This window comes from Lytechinus variegatus, chromosome 4, assembly GCF_018143015.1.
Source record: "Lytechinus variegatus isolate NC3 chromosome 4, Lvar_3.0, whole genome shotgun sequence".
Classification (NCBI taxonomy): domain Eukaryota; kingdom Metazoa; phylum Echinodermata; class Echinoidea; order Temnopleuroida; family Toxopneustidae; genus Lytechinus; species Lytechinus variegatus.
The window spans coordinates 54,932,046-54,951,248 of record NC_054743.1 but is presented as its reverse complement, the minus strand read 5'-3'; the positions used below and the strand labels follow the sequence as shown (position 1 = coordinate 54,951,248).

Here is a 19,203-nt window from a genome sequence, read left to right as displayed (position 1 = left end):
TGACTAAACCATTGAACTCTATTGTACATTTGATTAAAGAACAATTAATTCTAACCACTATAAATAGGTACATTGTAAATAAATGAAAAGCATTAGAAAAGAAGACATGGGAAATGATAAAGACGGCAATGGGAGGTAGACAGAGAAAGGTGAGTAAAGGGAAAAGGGTCATCAAAAGGGGATATAGATAAAAAAAATACAGAGAGAAGATTGGGCCAGAGAGATGAAGAAATTTTAGCAAATATCAAAAACAAAAACAAATAAAAGCACGCGGAGACTGTATAAGTCTTTCTTGTAACAAAATAAGTTGCAAGTATACAGTGCGTATCAAAAAAGTTTACACTTGGAAACAAATCCTGTAAAATCACACATTTGTAATATTCTGAAGATTTTTCCACATCTTTACATTGGTAAAGATACATTTAAGCAAATAACGATATAACTGTCGAAAAAAATTCAGTGTCTTCTATGGGACAAACACGCTGGGAAAATACAAAATAATAAAATAATACAAATTTGGTCAAACGCTTTATGCCCATACACAATGTTCAAATCATAATGATACATCTTTCCTCTAGTATATAACATTAGAAAATTTTCAGTTTGAGAAAGTGAATGTCTTTATCACTTCATACTGCACTAAAAAAATGCTATAAAACACGAAGAGAACGAAACTAAGAAACTGAAAATATACCTTGGCAGACGATGCTAAGGATGATAACGTTGAATAGAACTCTTCATGAAGTGAGGGACTGGTGGTTCCATATCTATCCCCGAGATGAAGTTCCCTGAGATGAGGCATCTTACAAATGAACTGAGTCAGATCACGTGATGCAGACTGACGTTGACTGAGATCAATGTACTCGATATCAAGATGCTCAATCTGGAATAATAGTGACATAATGTTGAAATAAAAATACGTTATCAAACAAGGGTCTGACTAATTTTATTGAACTCTATTCTACATTCGATTAAAGAACAAACATGGATCATCGAATCATTGAAAATTACTCTTGGTCGTTCACATAATGTTATGAAAATCACATTAATTTTCTCTAAAGCCTCCAACAACTATATGATAAATGAAAGGGATTTTTTAATCATGCTATATTTGCTGGTGTGATCGAAGGCTGTTAATTTGCTCTTTATTCTTATTGATAAAAAGAAATATGGTTGAATTTCATAAGTAAAGCAGCCAAGCAGGCTGCCATAAATGCAGTATGCAATAGTTGTGGTGATGACTTCAGTTCCCAGCTTTCCTTTGACATAACATGATATCTAATCAATTCCAAATTGAAACATGTGGATTCAATTCAAACAATGGTTTATTAAACTTGCCCCGCATCCAAAGGCTGAATAAAAAACATGTGTCCAATTTACAATGACAGAATAATACTTACAGTACAAACATGAAGTGATATAACTTGAATGCAATTACTAGCATTTTTATCATAACACAAGGAAATAAATTGTTCAAAAAAAATCATACATTGTATTAAATATTTTAATGTTAAGAACGCACATTTAATTATAACCACTAGAAAGAGGCACATTGGACATAAATGGAAATTATTAGAAAAGAAAAAGATGGGAAATAATAAAGACGGCAAAGGGAGGCAGACAGAGAAAAGGTGAGTAAAGTGAAAGGGTAATTAAAAGGATATATAGATAGAACATAAAGAGAGAAGATTGGGCCAGAAAGACGAAGAAAATTGTGGCAAAGATTAAAAACAAAGCAAACAAAATCACGTGGATGCTGTATATGTCTTTCTTGTAACAAAATTAGTTGGAAATGTACAGTGCGTATAAAAAAATACTCTTAGAAAAAAATCCTGTAAAATTAGACATTTGTAATATCCTGAAGATTTTTGCCACATCTTAACATTGGTACAGATACATTTAAGCAAATTACGATATAACTGTCAGAAAATATTTCGGCTTGAGTAAGCACCACTTACCTTTAAAAAAGTTAGTGAAAAATTATTTGCACAAGACTTTAAAATAGTTAGGTGAATAAGTGTAGACCTTAATAATGAAGAATAAAAAAAATGATTTGAAGATATCTTTTACTATTTTTAACTTAACTTGTTTTATTGCCCAAAACACTTCAAAGGGCTTATACTATCACTCGGGTCGCGTGCGAAATCGCTTGGGTTTTGGATTTCTGGCGGTTTTTTTTTTTATTTCGACGCGATTTTTTTCCCATCGGTGTCTTCAATGGGACAAACACTCTGGGAAAAGAAAATGAAATTGAAATTCGAGTTTCGTTTTAAACCGGCAAGTGCCTTAAATGATATATTACATGATTTCTTTTTTTCTGTTTAACATATAGACGGGTCAATATACGACACAACCCGCCCTTACCCGGAACAAATTGCAACAAATGATTTTTCAACGGTGTTCTGTACTATTCGACCTCAGGAATAATATACTAAAAATCTACCAAAATCCGCATCCGGAAAAGTGGTTAGTTTTACAAGATGGCGTCCAGGATGGCCGCCATTCACTGAAAATGGATACAACTGACACATTATCCAACCTAGAATCCTATTTCGGTTCATATTCCATGGTCTGCGGGGGGGGGGGGGGTTAAATTGATTTAGGGTAGAATGAATAATAGATTTAGATTTTAGATTTATTCATTTTCCGTTCACAAAGCACAACAAAATCAAACAATACATAGTGAAATTTAAAGTACAACATCAATCGAAATAAGGTATAAACAATGAGAACTAATGCAAACTAAAGTAACTTTGAAAATAATAACTATATAAAACAGAACGGAGGGGCTTGCCAAGAAAAGCCAAGTTTGTATGGGAGGCAAGCCCCCGTAACCTAGTTTCAATACGTATATTACAAAAATATAGTATAAAGGAGAGACGGAAGACAGTTTAAAAGGAGGCTGTACAAAATATCGAAGGTAACAACGAAAGAGTGAACCAAATTAGAATAAATGATAATAGTAATAACAATAAAAATAATAAAAAATAACATGGTTACAATAATTGTGATTATGAGGGAAGAACAGAGAGGCAAATGTAGGGAGAGAGGGGGTGCAGGTACAATGGAGGTGCAAAGAGGAGCATGGCAGGTGCGGAAACAGGTCGGCAGGCAAGTTGTATGCTGGGAGGGGGAAAAATAATAATAAATAAATAAATGAAAAAATTGTATATGGTTTTCGTTATGTGGTAGATTGACTTGTTTGTGTAAAGTATTGGCAAATAAGCATCTTTTTAAGGTTATGTTTAAAAATTGTGATGCTTGGGGATTCCTTAAAGGCGTTGGGCAAGGAATTCCAATATACGGGACCAGAAAAAACAAAATAATTTTTTTGCAAGTAAAGTTCGGGTTGGAGGTAGGGGATAAGAGTTTCGTTGTCTTGTAGGATAATCGTGTACAGAGGAGTTTTTGCAGAACATAATTGAAAAAATTGCGGGGAGATCATCTTTATTTAGTTTATACATAAATTGGCCGAGTTGGAACAGATATACATCATTAACTTTAAGGATTTTGTTTTCAAAATCATTTATCTGTGTGACATCTGAAATGTGTATGAAATATTATCCTAAGTGCTTTTTTCTGTAACAAAAGTATCCTATGTAATTGTGTTTGAATTGCACAACCCCATGCCAAAATACCGTAATTAATGTACGGTAATATTAAGGTGTAATATAGTGTAAGTAGTGTACGAGATGGAAGAAAATATTTGAGTTTGTTGGTAATTCCACTATTTCTTGACATTGTTTTGCATATATTATCGATGTGTGGTTTCCATGACAATCTATTATCAATAAGTACACCCAAGAATTTTGTTTGAGAAACATTTTCAAGGACGGTGTTTTCAAAAATGAGATTGTCAGGCAAACTATTTACTCTATTACTAAATAACATGTAATTGGTCTTTTGTAAGTTAAGTGAGAGTTTATTTGCCTTGATCCATTCAGTAGGCCCTCCTGTGTACCAGGCAAATCCACGATGGCACCCGAAATGCTGCCGTAGGCTGAAAATCCACAATTCATCTAAATTATTTTATTTTATTCAGGGGTTTTAAGGGTTTTATGTACATTGAAACAAGTTACAAGGAAAGCTAGTGGTCTGGTGTGTCCAAAAATCCAAAATGGCTTCGAAAAATGGAGTTTAAAATGGTTGTTGATAATTAAAATGGACATAGTTCATTTGATATCCGCCTGGTAATGATTTCGGTGTCTAGACTCTAGACCATGATTTCAATGGTCAAAAAAGACATTGAGACAAGTTACAAGGACAGTCAGTGGTCCAGTATGTTAAAAAATCCAAGATGGCTTCCAAAAAGGGAGTCGAAAATGGCTGTTGCTACTTAAAAAAACCCTACATACTTTGCTAAAGGTCCAGAAATATGATTGTTTGTGTCTATACAATGGATAAATGGGTCAAATCATAAATTGGGACAAGTTACAAGCAAAGTCAGTGGTCTGGTATGTGCAAAAATCCCCGATCGACTCCCGGGGGGGGGGGGGCACTCGAACAAAAAAGGGGTAGGGGTGTGCCGCGGGCGAGACAAAAAACGGGGGCCTTGGAGCGGGCTTATTGTAAAAAGGAGGGTCCTCGGAACGGGCTTCGGAACTACAATTTTGTGAAAACGGGGGTCCTTGGAACGGGTCGCCAGCGTGCGAGTACGTGCGTATGCACCCCTATGGAACGGGTATGCGTGCATGAAGCAGCTAACGCGGCCTCCGCCGGGTGCGCTCGCCCAGAGACGATGGTCGGACAGCGATCGGCGGCCGCTTTTCACAAAAATTGCAGCAGATCAATGCGACCGGAGAGGCGTAACGAAAAATATGCGAAGCTTTGGAGCGGATTTCTTCCTTCTTTTTTTCTCGATAAAAACAAAATGCTATGCCTTGGAGCGGCTTTCTTTGTTTTATTTTCTCAATAAGACAAAAATGCTATGCCTTGGAACGGAAATTTGGGTGTAAAAATGGGGGTCCCCTCCGCGGCACATACCCACTATGCATTATATACTGAGTGCCCCCCCTCCCCCCGGATCGACTCCAAAAATTGATTCTGAAATGGCTACTAATACTTAAGCGGACATAGCTCATTTCATTTTGGCATGGGATATGTGATTTTGATGTCTAAACCACTGGTTTCAAGGGTCAAATAATATACAAGGATAAGTTTCATGAACAGTCAATGGTCTGGTATGTCCAAAAATGGAAGATGGAGTCCAAAATTGATCTGATCTTAAAAATAGGCTACTGATACTTAAAGCAGACGTAGTTTATTTCATATCGGCCTGGGAGATGTGATTTTGGTGTCTACACCACTAGTATCAAGGATCAATTAATACATTAGTGCAAGTTACGAGGACAGTCGGTGGCCTGGTCGGTAAATAAAATCTAAGTTGGCTTCCAAAAATTGATTCTAAATTGACTGCTGCTACTTAAAGCGGACATAGCTTATTTCATATTGGCCTGGGAGATGCGTTTTTGGTGTCTAAACCACTGGTTTAAGGGACAAAATAATACATTAGGACATGTTTTAAGGCCAGTCATTTATCTGGTATGACCAAAAATCCAATATGGCTTCCAAAACTTTTGCGTGCTGGAGTCTGTGACTTTAAGAAGGTGAATTAAGAATATCATGACAGATTGACTGAATTCGTTCTGCTTATCTTTCAATTCAAACATAAAATACAATACAAACTTAAGTAAAATATAACGGAAATAAAAGAAAATGCTTATCTCGGTTTCCTGGAATAACTAACGGATTAAAATATAACTTTAAAAGTAAATCAAGGTAATGGTTAAAAATGTTCCACAGAATAATAAAATAATATAAATTGGGCCAAACACTTTATGCCTATACACAATGTTCAAGCCATAATGATATATCATTCCTCTGGTATATAACATTAGACAAAATTCAGTTTTAAAAAGTGAAAATTCTCATCACCTTATACTGCATCAACTGGAGAAAAATGCTATGAAAGTTGAAGAGAACGAAAATAAAAAAAAAACTAAAAAGATACCTTAGCACACGATGCTAATGATGACATTGGCAATAACTCTTGTACGTTCACGTAATGAAATGAAAATCACAGTAATTTGCTCTAAAGCATCTAACAACTATAAATGAAAGGAAAATTATTGGCTGTATTTCCTTGTGTGATCGAAGGCTGTGAATTTGCCCTTTATATCTTATTAATATAAAGAAATATGGTTGAAATTCATAATTAAGCTTTATTTTGTGAAAACGGTCAAAAGCACGCTGCCATGAATGCAGTATGCAATAGTTGTGCTGATGACTTCAGTTCCCAGCTTTCCTTCGACATAACATGATATCCAATCAATTCCAAATTGAAACATGTGGATTTAATTCAATTAAAAACAAAATGGTTGATTAAAACATGCCTCGTAGCCAAAGGCGGAATTAGAAATAAACCTGTGTCCAATCTTCAATGAGAGAATAATACTTACAGTACAAACATGAAATGATATAATTTGAATACAATTACTAGTACTTCATATCAAAATACAAGGAAATGAATTGTTGGGGAAAAAATCATCTTTGGATTCAACATTTACATGTTAAGTACGCAAAAATGTTGTATAACCAATACAAAGAGGCACATTGTACATAAATGGAAAGTAAAAGAAAAGAAGAGATGGGAAACGATAGAGACGGCAAAGAGAGGCAGACAGAGAAAAGGTGAGTAAAGGGAAGGCTAATTAAAAGAAGATACAAAGAAAGGATTGGGCCAGAAAGATGAAAAAAGGTAGTGGAAAAGATTAAAAACAAAAACAAACAAAAGCACGTTGATGTTGTATATGTCTCCCTTGTAACGTAATCAGTTGCAATAATATTCATCTCACGATTACTGAAGTGCTGTTAAAAAAACAATTGTCCTTTCGCGGTTGACATTATTTTCACAAAACGTAATTTCAAACAACAAAAAATGATAAGTGAGGATTTGACATGAGCATACGCGTCATGTTTATTGCATATTCATTGAAGACATGCCTCAAACTGTTTCATCAAATATAATGCAGGCTTCGTCATTCCCAGTCTGGTTTTATATACTCAAATTGTGCTCTTTGTCTGAGTTTGCTTTATCTATATATTGCATTCAGCGCTAATAGACTGTGGGATGGTCGCTAAAATTGTGACTTTCCGTGGGGCGGCAAATACAACCACGGTTCTTGGACATGATAATTTGTAAAATATTATGAGTGAATACCTGCACAATGTTGCCATCGGTAAATTTTGCTCCTGACCTCAAAATTAAAATAATAATATGCAAAATCGTACCATTGATTCGACTGGAAATTCCGCCATTCGCCCCGTGTGTTAAGGACTTCCGTGAACGGGCGGCGCGTTTCCGTTTTACACCCTGGCGAAGGCATTTTCCGGAAAAGAAGCCAAAAAGCGACTAGTGAAGAGTCTACACACGTCGCTGGGTTGCATGCAGCGTGCGACACAGGCGAGTCCACCACCGCATGCAATTTGCACAGTTACTGATCAGAGCACAGAGTTCCTCGGCACTTCATGTACAGAGAGAGCGGCAGTCAGGAGTGAAATCCGAACATGCTTTTGCAGTCGCGTTGTTTATGATAGTTTTTTTTTCTAAAAATAAATTATTAACTAAATGAATAGAATGACAGACAAAATCAAAATAAACAGATACTTATAATGGAAAGACAAATTTAAGTTTGATGGATTGATACACTTAGAAGCTGCCGAAAGATAGATATAGAAGACTGATAAATAGATAGAGACAAGATAGACAGATAGATAGATAGAAATAGAGAGAGAGAGAGAGGTGGATAGATAGAAAGAGAGAGAAAGAGGGAGAGATGGATGGATAGATAGAGAGAGGGGGAGAGACAGAGAGGTCGATATATAGAGGGAGAGGGGGAGAGACAGAAAGAGAGAGAGAAGGATATAGAGAGAAGGAGAGATGTTGTAGATAGAAATATGGACGGACAAAGAGAAAGAGAGAAAAAAGACAGACAGATGCTAGAGGAGAGAGATAGAGAATTTGAGAGACAGATAGATAGATGTTAATAGATAGAAAGATAAAGAATGAGAGAGACAGATAATATAGACAAATTAACAGATAGATAGATACATAGATAGATATATAGATAGAGAAAAATAGAGAAAGACAGACAGATGGATAGATAGAGATAGATAGATGTTAGATAGATAAAGAGGGAGAGAGACAAAGAATATTAACAGATAGATAAGTTAAAAAATAGATAGATAGAGAGAATAAGAGAAAGACAGACAGATGGATAGAGAGATAGATAGAGAATTTGAGAGATAGATATATGTCAGATTGAAGAATGAGAGAGTAGAGCGACAAATTAACAGATATAGATACTGTAGTTACATAGGTAGGTAGAGAGAGAGAAATAGAGAAAGACAGACAGATGGATGGATAGATAGAGAGAGATATAGAATTTGAGATAGATAGATGTTAGATAAAGAATGAGATAGACAGAGAAGATTATTAGATAGATAGATAGATAGATACTGCAGTATTGAACCTGGAAAGTATAAGCTCAGCTGCGGATAACTTTGGTGCGGACTTTGGATCGCGCGCCCAGCTGATAATGTAAACAAACGTAGACGTAGACTCTTCACTAGTCGCTTTTTGGCTACTTTTCCGGAAAATGCCTTCGCCAGGGTGTAAAACGGAAACGCGCGAACGGGCGCAAGCGTGCACAATGCATGTAACCTCGTTCGCGTTTTATTTTTTTTTTATTCGCTGTACATGATATACGTTATAATACAGAATGTACGATGGCGGATAAGATGTCGTCGTCTTCGTCGTGTTTTGACAGCGAAAATGACGATTTATCACTAGCAAATATATGCTACATGCACGTCTTTCCCAAGGAAAGAGGGCCAGTAAATTCCTTTCAAGTAAAGAGCTAGAACAAATTTAAGCCTTTGCTGCATTCGTTGATGTAGACTACCTGGGACTTCAGAATAAAAATAGCTATTCGTGCAGCAGAGAAGTTTGCGATTGACTTGCATGCAGCCCGGCCCCGGGAGACCAGCCCGACGTCCGACCAGCTTTCAGCAAGATCCGAATGGATCAAAATAAATATAGATGTTCGATGTAGGCCTACCGCGTTTACATCTTGCCCAGAGCCAGGTCAAACATCTTTCGTATCACCAGCATTGAGCAATCAATCGATCGAAGGTATAATTTGTTTTCACTTTGTGCTCTTGCATTTCACTCTCTGCAAAAGTGAAGCGGTGCAAACTTTGATGATTTTTTTTGTATAGGTCTACATCTAGATTTCTTAATTGAGTCGATGAATAATGTGACTCATGACTTACTTCGTCTTCTATTCATAGGCTTGTAAATGTGGCGGTTAAGTAAGTCATGACATGAGTCACATTATGTATCGATTCAATTAAGAAATCTAGACCTATACAAAAATCATCAAAGCTTGTACTGCTTCACTTTTGCACAGAATGAAATGCAAAAGCACAAAGTGAAACAATTTTGGCATGGACAAAGATCGCTATAACAAGGATCACCATCTCAAAATCATCCTCTGTATCTTTTTCACCTTCGATAGTTTGATTGCTGGAATGCTGGTGATACGAACGATGTTTGACCTGGCTCCCGGCTCTGAGCAAGATGTAACGCGTTACATCTATAACGTTAGTTTGATCCATTCGGATCTTGCTGCAATGCTGGTCGGGCTGGGCAGGAGCGTAACGGGTCGGTGGCCATGCAGGACGGGCAAGAGCAAAAAAATCTCCGGTCTTATCAGGGGCAGATCCATGATTTTCCAAAGTTTTTCAACCAATTGACAAGCAAAAAAAATGAAAAAGGTTTTCACCCACAATGAAGTATATTTCGTACACGGAAAAAAAGGGTCTTCAATTTCAAAAGAGGGGGCACACCTTTGTTTTAATGGCATATTTACATTACAAATTTTAGTATTTTGCTTCTCAAAGGGGGAGGGGCAGGCAATGGCGTCATGAGGCAACATTTTGAGGGGCGATATGGTGTATCGGGAAAAAAAAATGCGAGTGAGCAAAAAATTATACATTTTTATTATATACAAAAATCCAATTTCAGATTTTGACATAATGTTAAAGAAGATAACATATTTTTCACCCTTCTCTCTTTCCTTTTCCTTTTTTTTCTTGGTCTGTACGCCACGGTAAACAAGATTTTGTTTATGATTTTGCATGCATGCTTATTTTTAAAAAAATAAAATCACCTTTTCATGACAATCTATCTGTTCTTCTTTCTTTCCTTTTCCAGTTCCTCTTTTTCCCCTTTCCCTTTCATTCTCCCCCTTTTCTTTTTTCCCCTTTCATTCTCCCCCTTTTCTTTTTCCCCTTTAAGTTCCCGGTGAACTCCCCCAGGGGGATAGCTTGCCCCCCCCCTTCACTGTTAAGCCACTGCTCCCTGGGATGGACCGGGTTGCATGCAAGTCATTCTCTGCTGCACGAATAGCTATTTTTATTCTGAAGTCCCAGGTAGTCTACATCAATTAACAAATGCAGCAAAGGCTTAAATTTGTTCTAGCTCTTTACTTGAAAGGAATTTACTGGCCCTCTTTCCTTGGGTAAGACGTGCATGTAGCATATATTTGCTAGTGATAAATCGTCATTTTCGCTGTCAAAACACGACGAAGACGACGAAATCTTATCCGCCATCGTATATTCTGTATCTAACGTATATCATGTACAGCGAATAAAAAAAATAAAACGCGAACGAGGTTACATGCATTGTGCACGCTTGCGCGCGTTCACGGAAGTCCTTAACACACGGGGTGAATGGCGGAATTTCCAGTCGAGTCAATGGTACGATTTTGCATATTATTATTTTAATTTTTAGGTCAGGAGCAGAATTTACCGATGGCAACATTATGCATGTATTCACTCATAATATTTTACATATTATCATGTCCAAGAACCGTGGTTGTATTTGCCGCCCCACGGAAATGAAAAACTAGAGACATTTTCCTTGTCCATCCCACAGTCTATAAGTACGACGACAATGAATGATCAGATTAAACAGGTTACCTAATCGGTCAGATTGTTTTCATGTCAATAAATGTCGATTTCATTTGAAGGTACAAACATGTTCAAATTGCTTTTTAAACCCCAAAAGAGACAGACTCCAAGTAGATTTGATGAAACAAATTCGAATGGTACTTCCATGTTCATAGTTTACTATTTCAATGAAGTATTAAAGCATTATGCACATTACTAGAGGGACACGTTTGTCATTGTTTGAATTGTCCTTGTTTGATAAAACAATATAAGAGGGGCACATATATGCACACTTTTCAACACAGGAAAAAGGACAGGGGCGGATCCAGCTTTCGCCAATAGGAGGGGGGGGGGGCGAAAAACATTTTGATCAACATTTTTCTCGATTGGCCGCTACAATCTGGCTTTTTTGTTGGTTTTTCAGGGGGTAGTCCTAACTAAAGACTGAAGTTTTAAGTATATGTTAGTTTGTATTGCTATAAACAATATATGGTAAATCTCACGTGATCTTAATATATAAAGCGAGCGTGAAGCGCGAGCTAAAAATCTTTGATATTTTATGTCCTTCGAACTGAAGATTCAGAGCACTTTTTATAATCATGAACAAAGATAAGTATCCAACTAATGAATGCGAGCCGAAATTCTATCACAATAAAGTAAAAAGTGACTCAATTAGGACTGTTTTAGTGATTAATGAAGAAGGTACAAGTATCACCAAATAAATAATGAGAGTGCGAAGCGCGAGCTCAAAATTTCTTCCGACCTGAAAGGACAGTCTAAGCGCGTTTTTATTTAAATAAACAAGCTGTGTGTCTCAAACAATTAAATGCGAGCGCGAAGCATGAGCTTAAGTTTTTGATATACGACATGATAAAGGAGCATTTTGAAAAAAAAAAATGGTAAGAATTTCCAAAAAGGATAGGTATCTCACACTTGAAACAATGCAAGCACGCAGCGCGAGCTGAACATTTTGATATACATAAACAATTTATGTAAATCCAACAAAATAATGAAAGCTTGATGTGCGAGCTGGAAACACTGTGCAAATTTATATCGGAACTGGATATATTTTATATATATTGGATAAATATTAGTGTCATTTAACCATCTTGAATAGGATTAATTACACAGGCAATGCGAGCGCGAAGCGCGAGCGAATTTTTTTATATAAAGTCTATTTTCCAATTCATACCCTCACCTTTTTTTGTTTCCTTTCGGAATCGGGCCGGCCGACGCTGTAAATTAAAATTGTCAATTACCTTTGAAGTTGATGCCATCGACGATGCTGTTGAGTAGAAGTCTTCACGATACTGACCGCAGAGTGTGAGGTTCTTCAGATGATTCATCTTGCAGATGAACTGAGCGAGATCACGTGATGCAGATGGACGTTCAATGAGATTCTCACTGAGATAAAGAATCTCAATCTGATATAATAGTAACATAAAGATGGAATCAAGGTTACTGTACATTAATACGTACACAGAAATAGGGATATATAGATCAAATCTAGCATGAATATTATTCACGAAACAATACACCAATCTAGTATGGCTGCAATCATGGTAATAAACATTGTTATCATAATCATGATAATAAAAAATCTTAATGGAAATCGCGTTTTGGATATCGGCTTACATTCCAAACTCCGTATTTTTGAAAGTATCGGCCCAATAATGAATTGAAAATACACGATAAAAACTTAAGGTGAAATATATAGTCGTTTTAGTCAGATTTTAGGTTTTGATAAATAGAATTAGTAATAATAATAATGATAGACATTTATATAGCGCCATCTATCTAGAAATATACTATTCCGAGGCGCGTTGTTATTATTATTATTATTACCCCAGCTTTAGCTCGAGCTGCCTCTCAGCGCTCATGCATTCAAGGAATTAATCCTGCCGGGTACCCATTCACCTCACCTGGGTCGAGTGCAGAACAATGTGGATAAGTTTCTTGCTGAAGGAAATTACGCCATGGCTGGGATTCGAACCCACGACCCTCTGTTTCAAAGTCAGAAGACTTATCCACTGGGCCACAACAAGCCACAATTCATTTAATATCAAGAATTGCAAGTGCTATATGAAACACAATAGCACCAATCAAACCAAGTTGTTGAATAAAATGTTCATAATACTCTATAATTAATTGAACTAAGAAAGGTGCTACTTTAATACCTGAAACATACTTGAAAAAATGAAATAAGATTTACAAGAATAACAATTCAGTAAAGATATGTACAATTTCACCTTATGAGGCATCATAGCCCCATTAGACAAATTAATGGCAGCCGAATGAGGAGCACGAACAAAAATCAGAACTTGTATGGTTTGCTTGTAAGTGCTACTCTTTTTACATGTAAAAACCTCTTGACATATATTACCTTTGAAGTTGATGCCATCGACGATGCTGTTGAGTAGAAGACATCACGATACTGACCGTAGAGTGTGAGGTTCTTCAGATGATTCATCTTACAGATGAACTGAGCGAGATCACGTGATGCAGATGGACGTTCACTGAGATTCTCTCTGAGATAAAGAATCTCAATCTGATAGAATGGTAACATGAAGATGGAATCAAGGTTACTGTAAATTAATACGTACACAGAAATGGGGATATAAAAATCAAATCTAGCATGAATATTATTCACGAAACAACACACCAATCTAGTATGGCTGCAATCATGGTAATAAACATTGTTATCATAATTATGATAATAAGAAATCTCAATAGAAATCGCGTTTTGCATATCTGCTTACATTCCACACTCCGTATTTTTTTAAAGTATCGGCCCGAATATTAATTGAAAATACACAATAAAAACTTAATGTGAAATGTATCATCCTTTTAGTCAGATAAAACAAAGGTTTGGTTATAGTACAGCTATTTAATGGGTTTTATGGGTTACTAATCTTCAAATGCATTGCAAGGTCTTAGGTCTTGATAGATTTATTTAATTTCAAAGTATTCAAAGAACTGCAAGTAGTTTATTGTACACAATAGCTCCAATGAAACCAAATTGTTTGATATCTTAACTGATGAATAAAACTATCATAACTATATTGAATTCGAATAACGTAAGAAACAATGAATAATAATGTTGAATTTTAAGTACTAATATTTTACATGTAGAACATTGTTGCCCAGTGTATTAGTCTTGAAACAGAGGATCGAGAGTTCGATTCCCAGCCATGGCGTAATTTCCTTCAGCAAGCAATTTATCCACGTTTTGCTGCACCCAACCAAAGTGAGGAACATTAATGGATACACGGCAGAATTAATTTTCTCAAAAGCACTGAGCACTGAAAGGCAGCTTTAGCTAAAGTCGAATGATAATAATAATTAACAGTGCGCCTCGGGTTAGTTTATGTCTTTATAGATGGCGCTATATAAATGCCTATCAATTTTTTTATAATTATGTTGACGGGTTCTGTGCTCAAGATGCTTGTTCCATTTAAAGTATAAATCTAAGAATCTTCATTTCGTACGGCCTGAAAAATACTACATCAAAAACATACTGAAATTAATGATTGCTAAACTAAAGATTATTGTTAATGTTGGACGAGTCTATCAACTAAAGCAACTTCAGTTCTGGATGTGTTTATCACATTTTGTTTTATTACACAGAAATAAACCATACTGGCAAATTAATATAACCTTTAAAAAATAAAAGTTTTGACTGAACAGTAAACGCAAATTTTACTTATTGGCCATTGTCTGAGGTACATTCATTTATAATACAAATCCTTATGCAAAAGATTATTAGACAACATCATAATTTCATGAGATACGAATGCATATACATGTAAAGTTTCAATGAAACAAATGCAAAGAAACGAACCAGAGAGAAAAAACGAATTTTGTTTTGATTTTCCATGCTCATGAACAATACAAATGAAACGAGCTTTTTACCATAAACAAGTGTTGGTTCACTATGGGTAATGTAGAGAATGCGCTAAAACAAATAATTTTTCTCATCGTTTTTTATTATTATTGTTTTTTTTTTACATTGATAGCACTAATCAATCATTTCCTGTTTTTACATAATAAATGACTGGACTAATGTTTGTCATTTCGAATATTGTAAGCATCTTGATGGCTATATAATAATTTTCAAATGACAATTGCCTTTGTCATGAACCTTGCAATATGCAACTAGATTTTTTTTTCAAAACACACACAAAAAAGAAAGCTTTAAATCAAGATTATCATGATTAAATCGAAACCAAGGCTATCTTGAATATATGCTTATCCCTAGCCGCTTCAATATTCAAAAGGTAAAAATAGATTTGAAAGGGTAAAAATATATACCTGTGCAGATGATGCTAAAGATTATTTGAACGTAATATTTTAGACATTATGTACATTACTAGATGGATGCGTCTGATGTTGTTTGTTCTATAATCGTTTGTTTCTATTTTATACGTAATTGTCAACAGGGGAAAAGAGTAACAAGTAATTGTCTTCAATTATTCAAGAAGGAAAATGTAAAGTACAGTGCGTCACCGAAAAGAGGGACACCGGAATCAAATGTAATTTTTGCCATTAGAATCATAAATTTTCCTCCTAAAATGAATGGAAAGATAATTATGCTTCGATTCTTGTATTTGATATTCACCTCAACATTTCTATAACGCATGCATGACTGAGTAAAAACAATGGAAAATGGTGCTACTAATCTAATTTGCACGAGAAAATTTGCAATTTTGAGTGAGTTTTTCTGGCTTTTACTGCTATCTGTTTGGATAAAAAGTCATACATCAATCAGCCATCTCTTTTTCTTCCATATGAGACACAAAGCGTAAAATATGATTGACGCAAGGTTAAGAAATGGTTGGATGAAAACATGCTTGATTTCTACCCATTCGACGGATGGTTGGAAACAACAAGCACCCCCCGCACGCACACACACAAAACCGCAGACAATAGACCAGTTCGTAGTTACTTCATGGACAATTTTGGTCAAATGACCTTTCATTTCTTTCATCATGATAGGCAAATTTCAAGGCAAGGTATTGCGTAAGCTTGCCTTACATAGCAGGATGAAGAAATTAAATAGACCAGGTGACTAGAATAGCACTCAAATGAACACATAATGAAGGCATTTGTTGCATCCCTTCTTTGAATGCATATCTTAGCATGTTGCACAATGTACTTTGCAAACTGTGAAATACCAGTCGTTCGTGGAAGCATTGTTGTTTTTTGTGGATGTAAATGAAAATGACAATTTAAAGGAATATATGAATAATCAAGACATCAAAGTTCGTGCTTATCTCGTTAGATTTTAAAGCACGTCACTTTCGTACAAATGACCTTCCTCTGATCATGCGTAGAATCTTTTGATCATGCGCAGAAAGGAACTACGAACTGGCTTATATGCTAACGTTGAATGCTTCTCGGGCTAGGGGAAGGAAAGCCCTTTATTGTTGCGGGCTGGGGTATGTCACTCTAAGATGGTGAAATTAAGATTATCATGATTGATTAAGGGGTTGACTGAATTTATTCTGCTTCTCTTTGAATTCAAACACAAACTCAAGTGAAATATAAAGGACATAAAAGAAAAGGGAATCCACTTTGAAGCAATGTCTGCTCATTTCGGTTTACCGGAATAAATAACGGATTATAATGAAATTATGATAACAATTAAGAATGTTTAACAGAATAATAAAATAATACAAACTGGGCCAAGCGCGTTATGGCTATACAAAATCTTCGAATTATAATGATATCGTTCCTCTGGTATACAACATTAGACAAATTTGAGTTGAAGAAAGTGAATATCCGAATCACTTCATACTGCACTAATTAGAAGAAAATAAGAAACTGAAAGTCTTTGCAGACGATGCCAAGGATGGTAATGTTGAATAGAACTCGTCATGAAATTTCAGACTGTTGTGATAAGAACCAAGATTAAGTTCCCTGAGATGAGGCATCTTACAAATGAACTGAGCCAGATCAAGTGATGCAGACTGACATTTACTGAGATTAATGTAATTGATAATAAGACGCTCAATCTGGAATAATAGTAACGTGATGAAGCAACAAAAATACATCATCAAACAAGGGCCTGACTAAACCATTGAACTCTATTCTACATTCGATTAAAGAACAAACATGGATCATCGAATCATTGGAAATAACTCTTGGTCGTTCACATAATGTTATGAAAATCACAGTAATTTGCTCTAAAGCCTCTACCAACTTTAAATGAAAGGAACATTATTGTTTTATTCATGCTATATTTGCTTATGCAATCGAATGCTGTTAATCTGCCTTTCATATTTTATTAATAAGAAGAAATATGACTGAATTTCATATTCAAGCTTTATTTTGTGAAAACGGAAAAGCACACTGCCATGAATGCAGTATGCAATAATTGTGCTGATGACTTCAGTTCCCAGCTTTCCTTGGACATAACATGATATCCAATCAATTCAAAATTGAAACATGTGGATTCAATTCAATTCAAACAATGGTTTATTAAACATGCCTCGCATCCAAAGACTGAATAAAAACATGTGTCCAATTTACAATGACAGAATAATACTTACAGTACAATTATGAAATGATATAAATCGAATGCAATTACTAGCATTTTTATCATAACACAAGGAAATAAATTGTTGAAAAAAAACATATATTGTATTAAATATTTTAATGTTCAGTACGCACATTTAATTATAACCACTAACAAAGAGGCACATTGCACATAAATGGAAATTATTAGAAAAGAAAAAGATGGGAAATAATAAAGACAGCAAAGGGAGGCAGACAGAGAAAAGGTGAGTAAAGTGAAAAGGGTAATTAAAAGGATATATAGATAGAACATAAAGAGAGAAGACTGGGCCAGAAAGACGAAGAAAATTGTGGCAAAGACTTAAAACAAAGCAAACAAAATCACGTGGATGCTGTATATGTCTTTCTTGTAACAAAATTAGTTGCAAATATACAGTGCGTATTAAAAAAATACTCTTAGAAAAAATCCTGTAAAATTAGACATTTGCAATATCCTGAAGATCTTTTGCCACATCTTAACATTGGTACAGATACATTTAATTAAATTACGATATAACTTTCAACAAATATTTCGGCTTGAGTAAGCACCACTTACCTTTGAAAAGTTAGTGAAAAATTATTTGCACAAGACTTTAACCCTATCTAGGCCGGGGTATTTTGGGAGTTCATGTGGCCGGGGGGGGGGGCCTCCCAGGCCCCCCCCTAAGATCTCGTCCGTTGACCGCGCGATCGGGCCGAAAATTGGCATGCTGGTTGCCTGGGATATAATCTCCAAGATTGTATAGTAATTTTTTTGTGCGAATCGCTATTAAGTGATTATGCTAATTTATGCGTAATTAGTATGCAAATCATACTTTTTCCTCTAACCCTCTAAATAAAGCTCCAAATGTACAAATTTTTGGCATTGAAACTCTTTGTGGTGTTCTTAGCAAGTGTACATGAAAAAAATTGCGATATCAAATCATTTTCTTATGTATTTTATTGTTTTTTGCATTTTCTTATGTATTTCTTTGTTTTTTGACCTTTTGTTTTTCATTGTTTTTTCAATGAAATTTGTTGAGGACTCTTCTGTGATCATAAAAAGCATAAAATAAATACATTTAGAGCAGCAAATCTAAAAATAATCATACATTTATGAATTTTGGTTGAAAATAAAATTTGCATTGACTTTGTACACGAAATCACGTTTTTGAGCAATTGTCGGTCTGACATGCACTTACATAATGTTGCGTAATTTCGGAACCACATACCCTGAGGACGCAAAGTTGGTCTCAAAAGTTGCGCAAGACTTGAAAGTAAAAAGTCAGCGAGTGGCGCGGTCAAAAAATTTTGCGCGGCCAAAATATTGCGCGATTTGTTGAGGGGGCGGGCCTCCGAGCCCCCCCCCCCCCCGGCCTAGATAGGGTTAAAATAGTTAGGCGAATAAGTGTAGACCGTAATAATGAAGAAGAAAAAAATTGATTTGAAGATATATTTTACTATTTTTAACTTAACTTGTTTTATTACCCAAAACACTTCAAGGGGCTTATACTAATCACTCGGGTCGCGTGCGAAATAGCTTGGGTTTTGGATTTCTGGCGGGTTTTTTTTATTTCGACGCGATTTTTTTTCCATCGGTGTCTTCAATGGGACAAACACTCTGGGAAAAGAAAATGAAATTCGAGTTTCGTTTTA

General features: G+C 35.6%; 1 protein-coding gene across 5 annotated transcripts in view; it reads right to left on the bottom strand.

Annotated features, from left to right (window-relative positions):
- LOC121414349 overlaps nt 1-13,594 on the bottom strand; it is a 29,557-nt gene extending 15,963 nt beyond the window's left edge. For 2 of the 5 annotated variants that reach the window (XM_041607500.1, XM_041607501.1), the window contains exon 1: nt 695-950. In XM_041607500.1, the coding sequence (XP_041463434.1) occupies nt 695-901 (207 nt within the window). In that variant the 5' untranslated portion in view covers nt 902-950. Of the gene's footprint in view, nt 1-694; nt 969-12,272; nt 12,438-13,396 lie in introns of those variants that run through there. The other 3 variants (XM_041607503.1, XM_041607502.1, XM_041607499.1) reach the window with 3 other exon arrangements.
- Between the last annotated feature and the right edge of the window lie 5,609 nt (nt 13,595-19,203).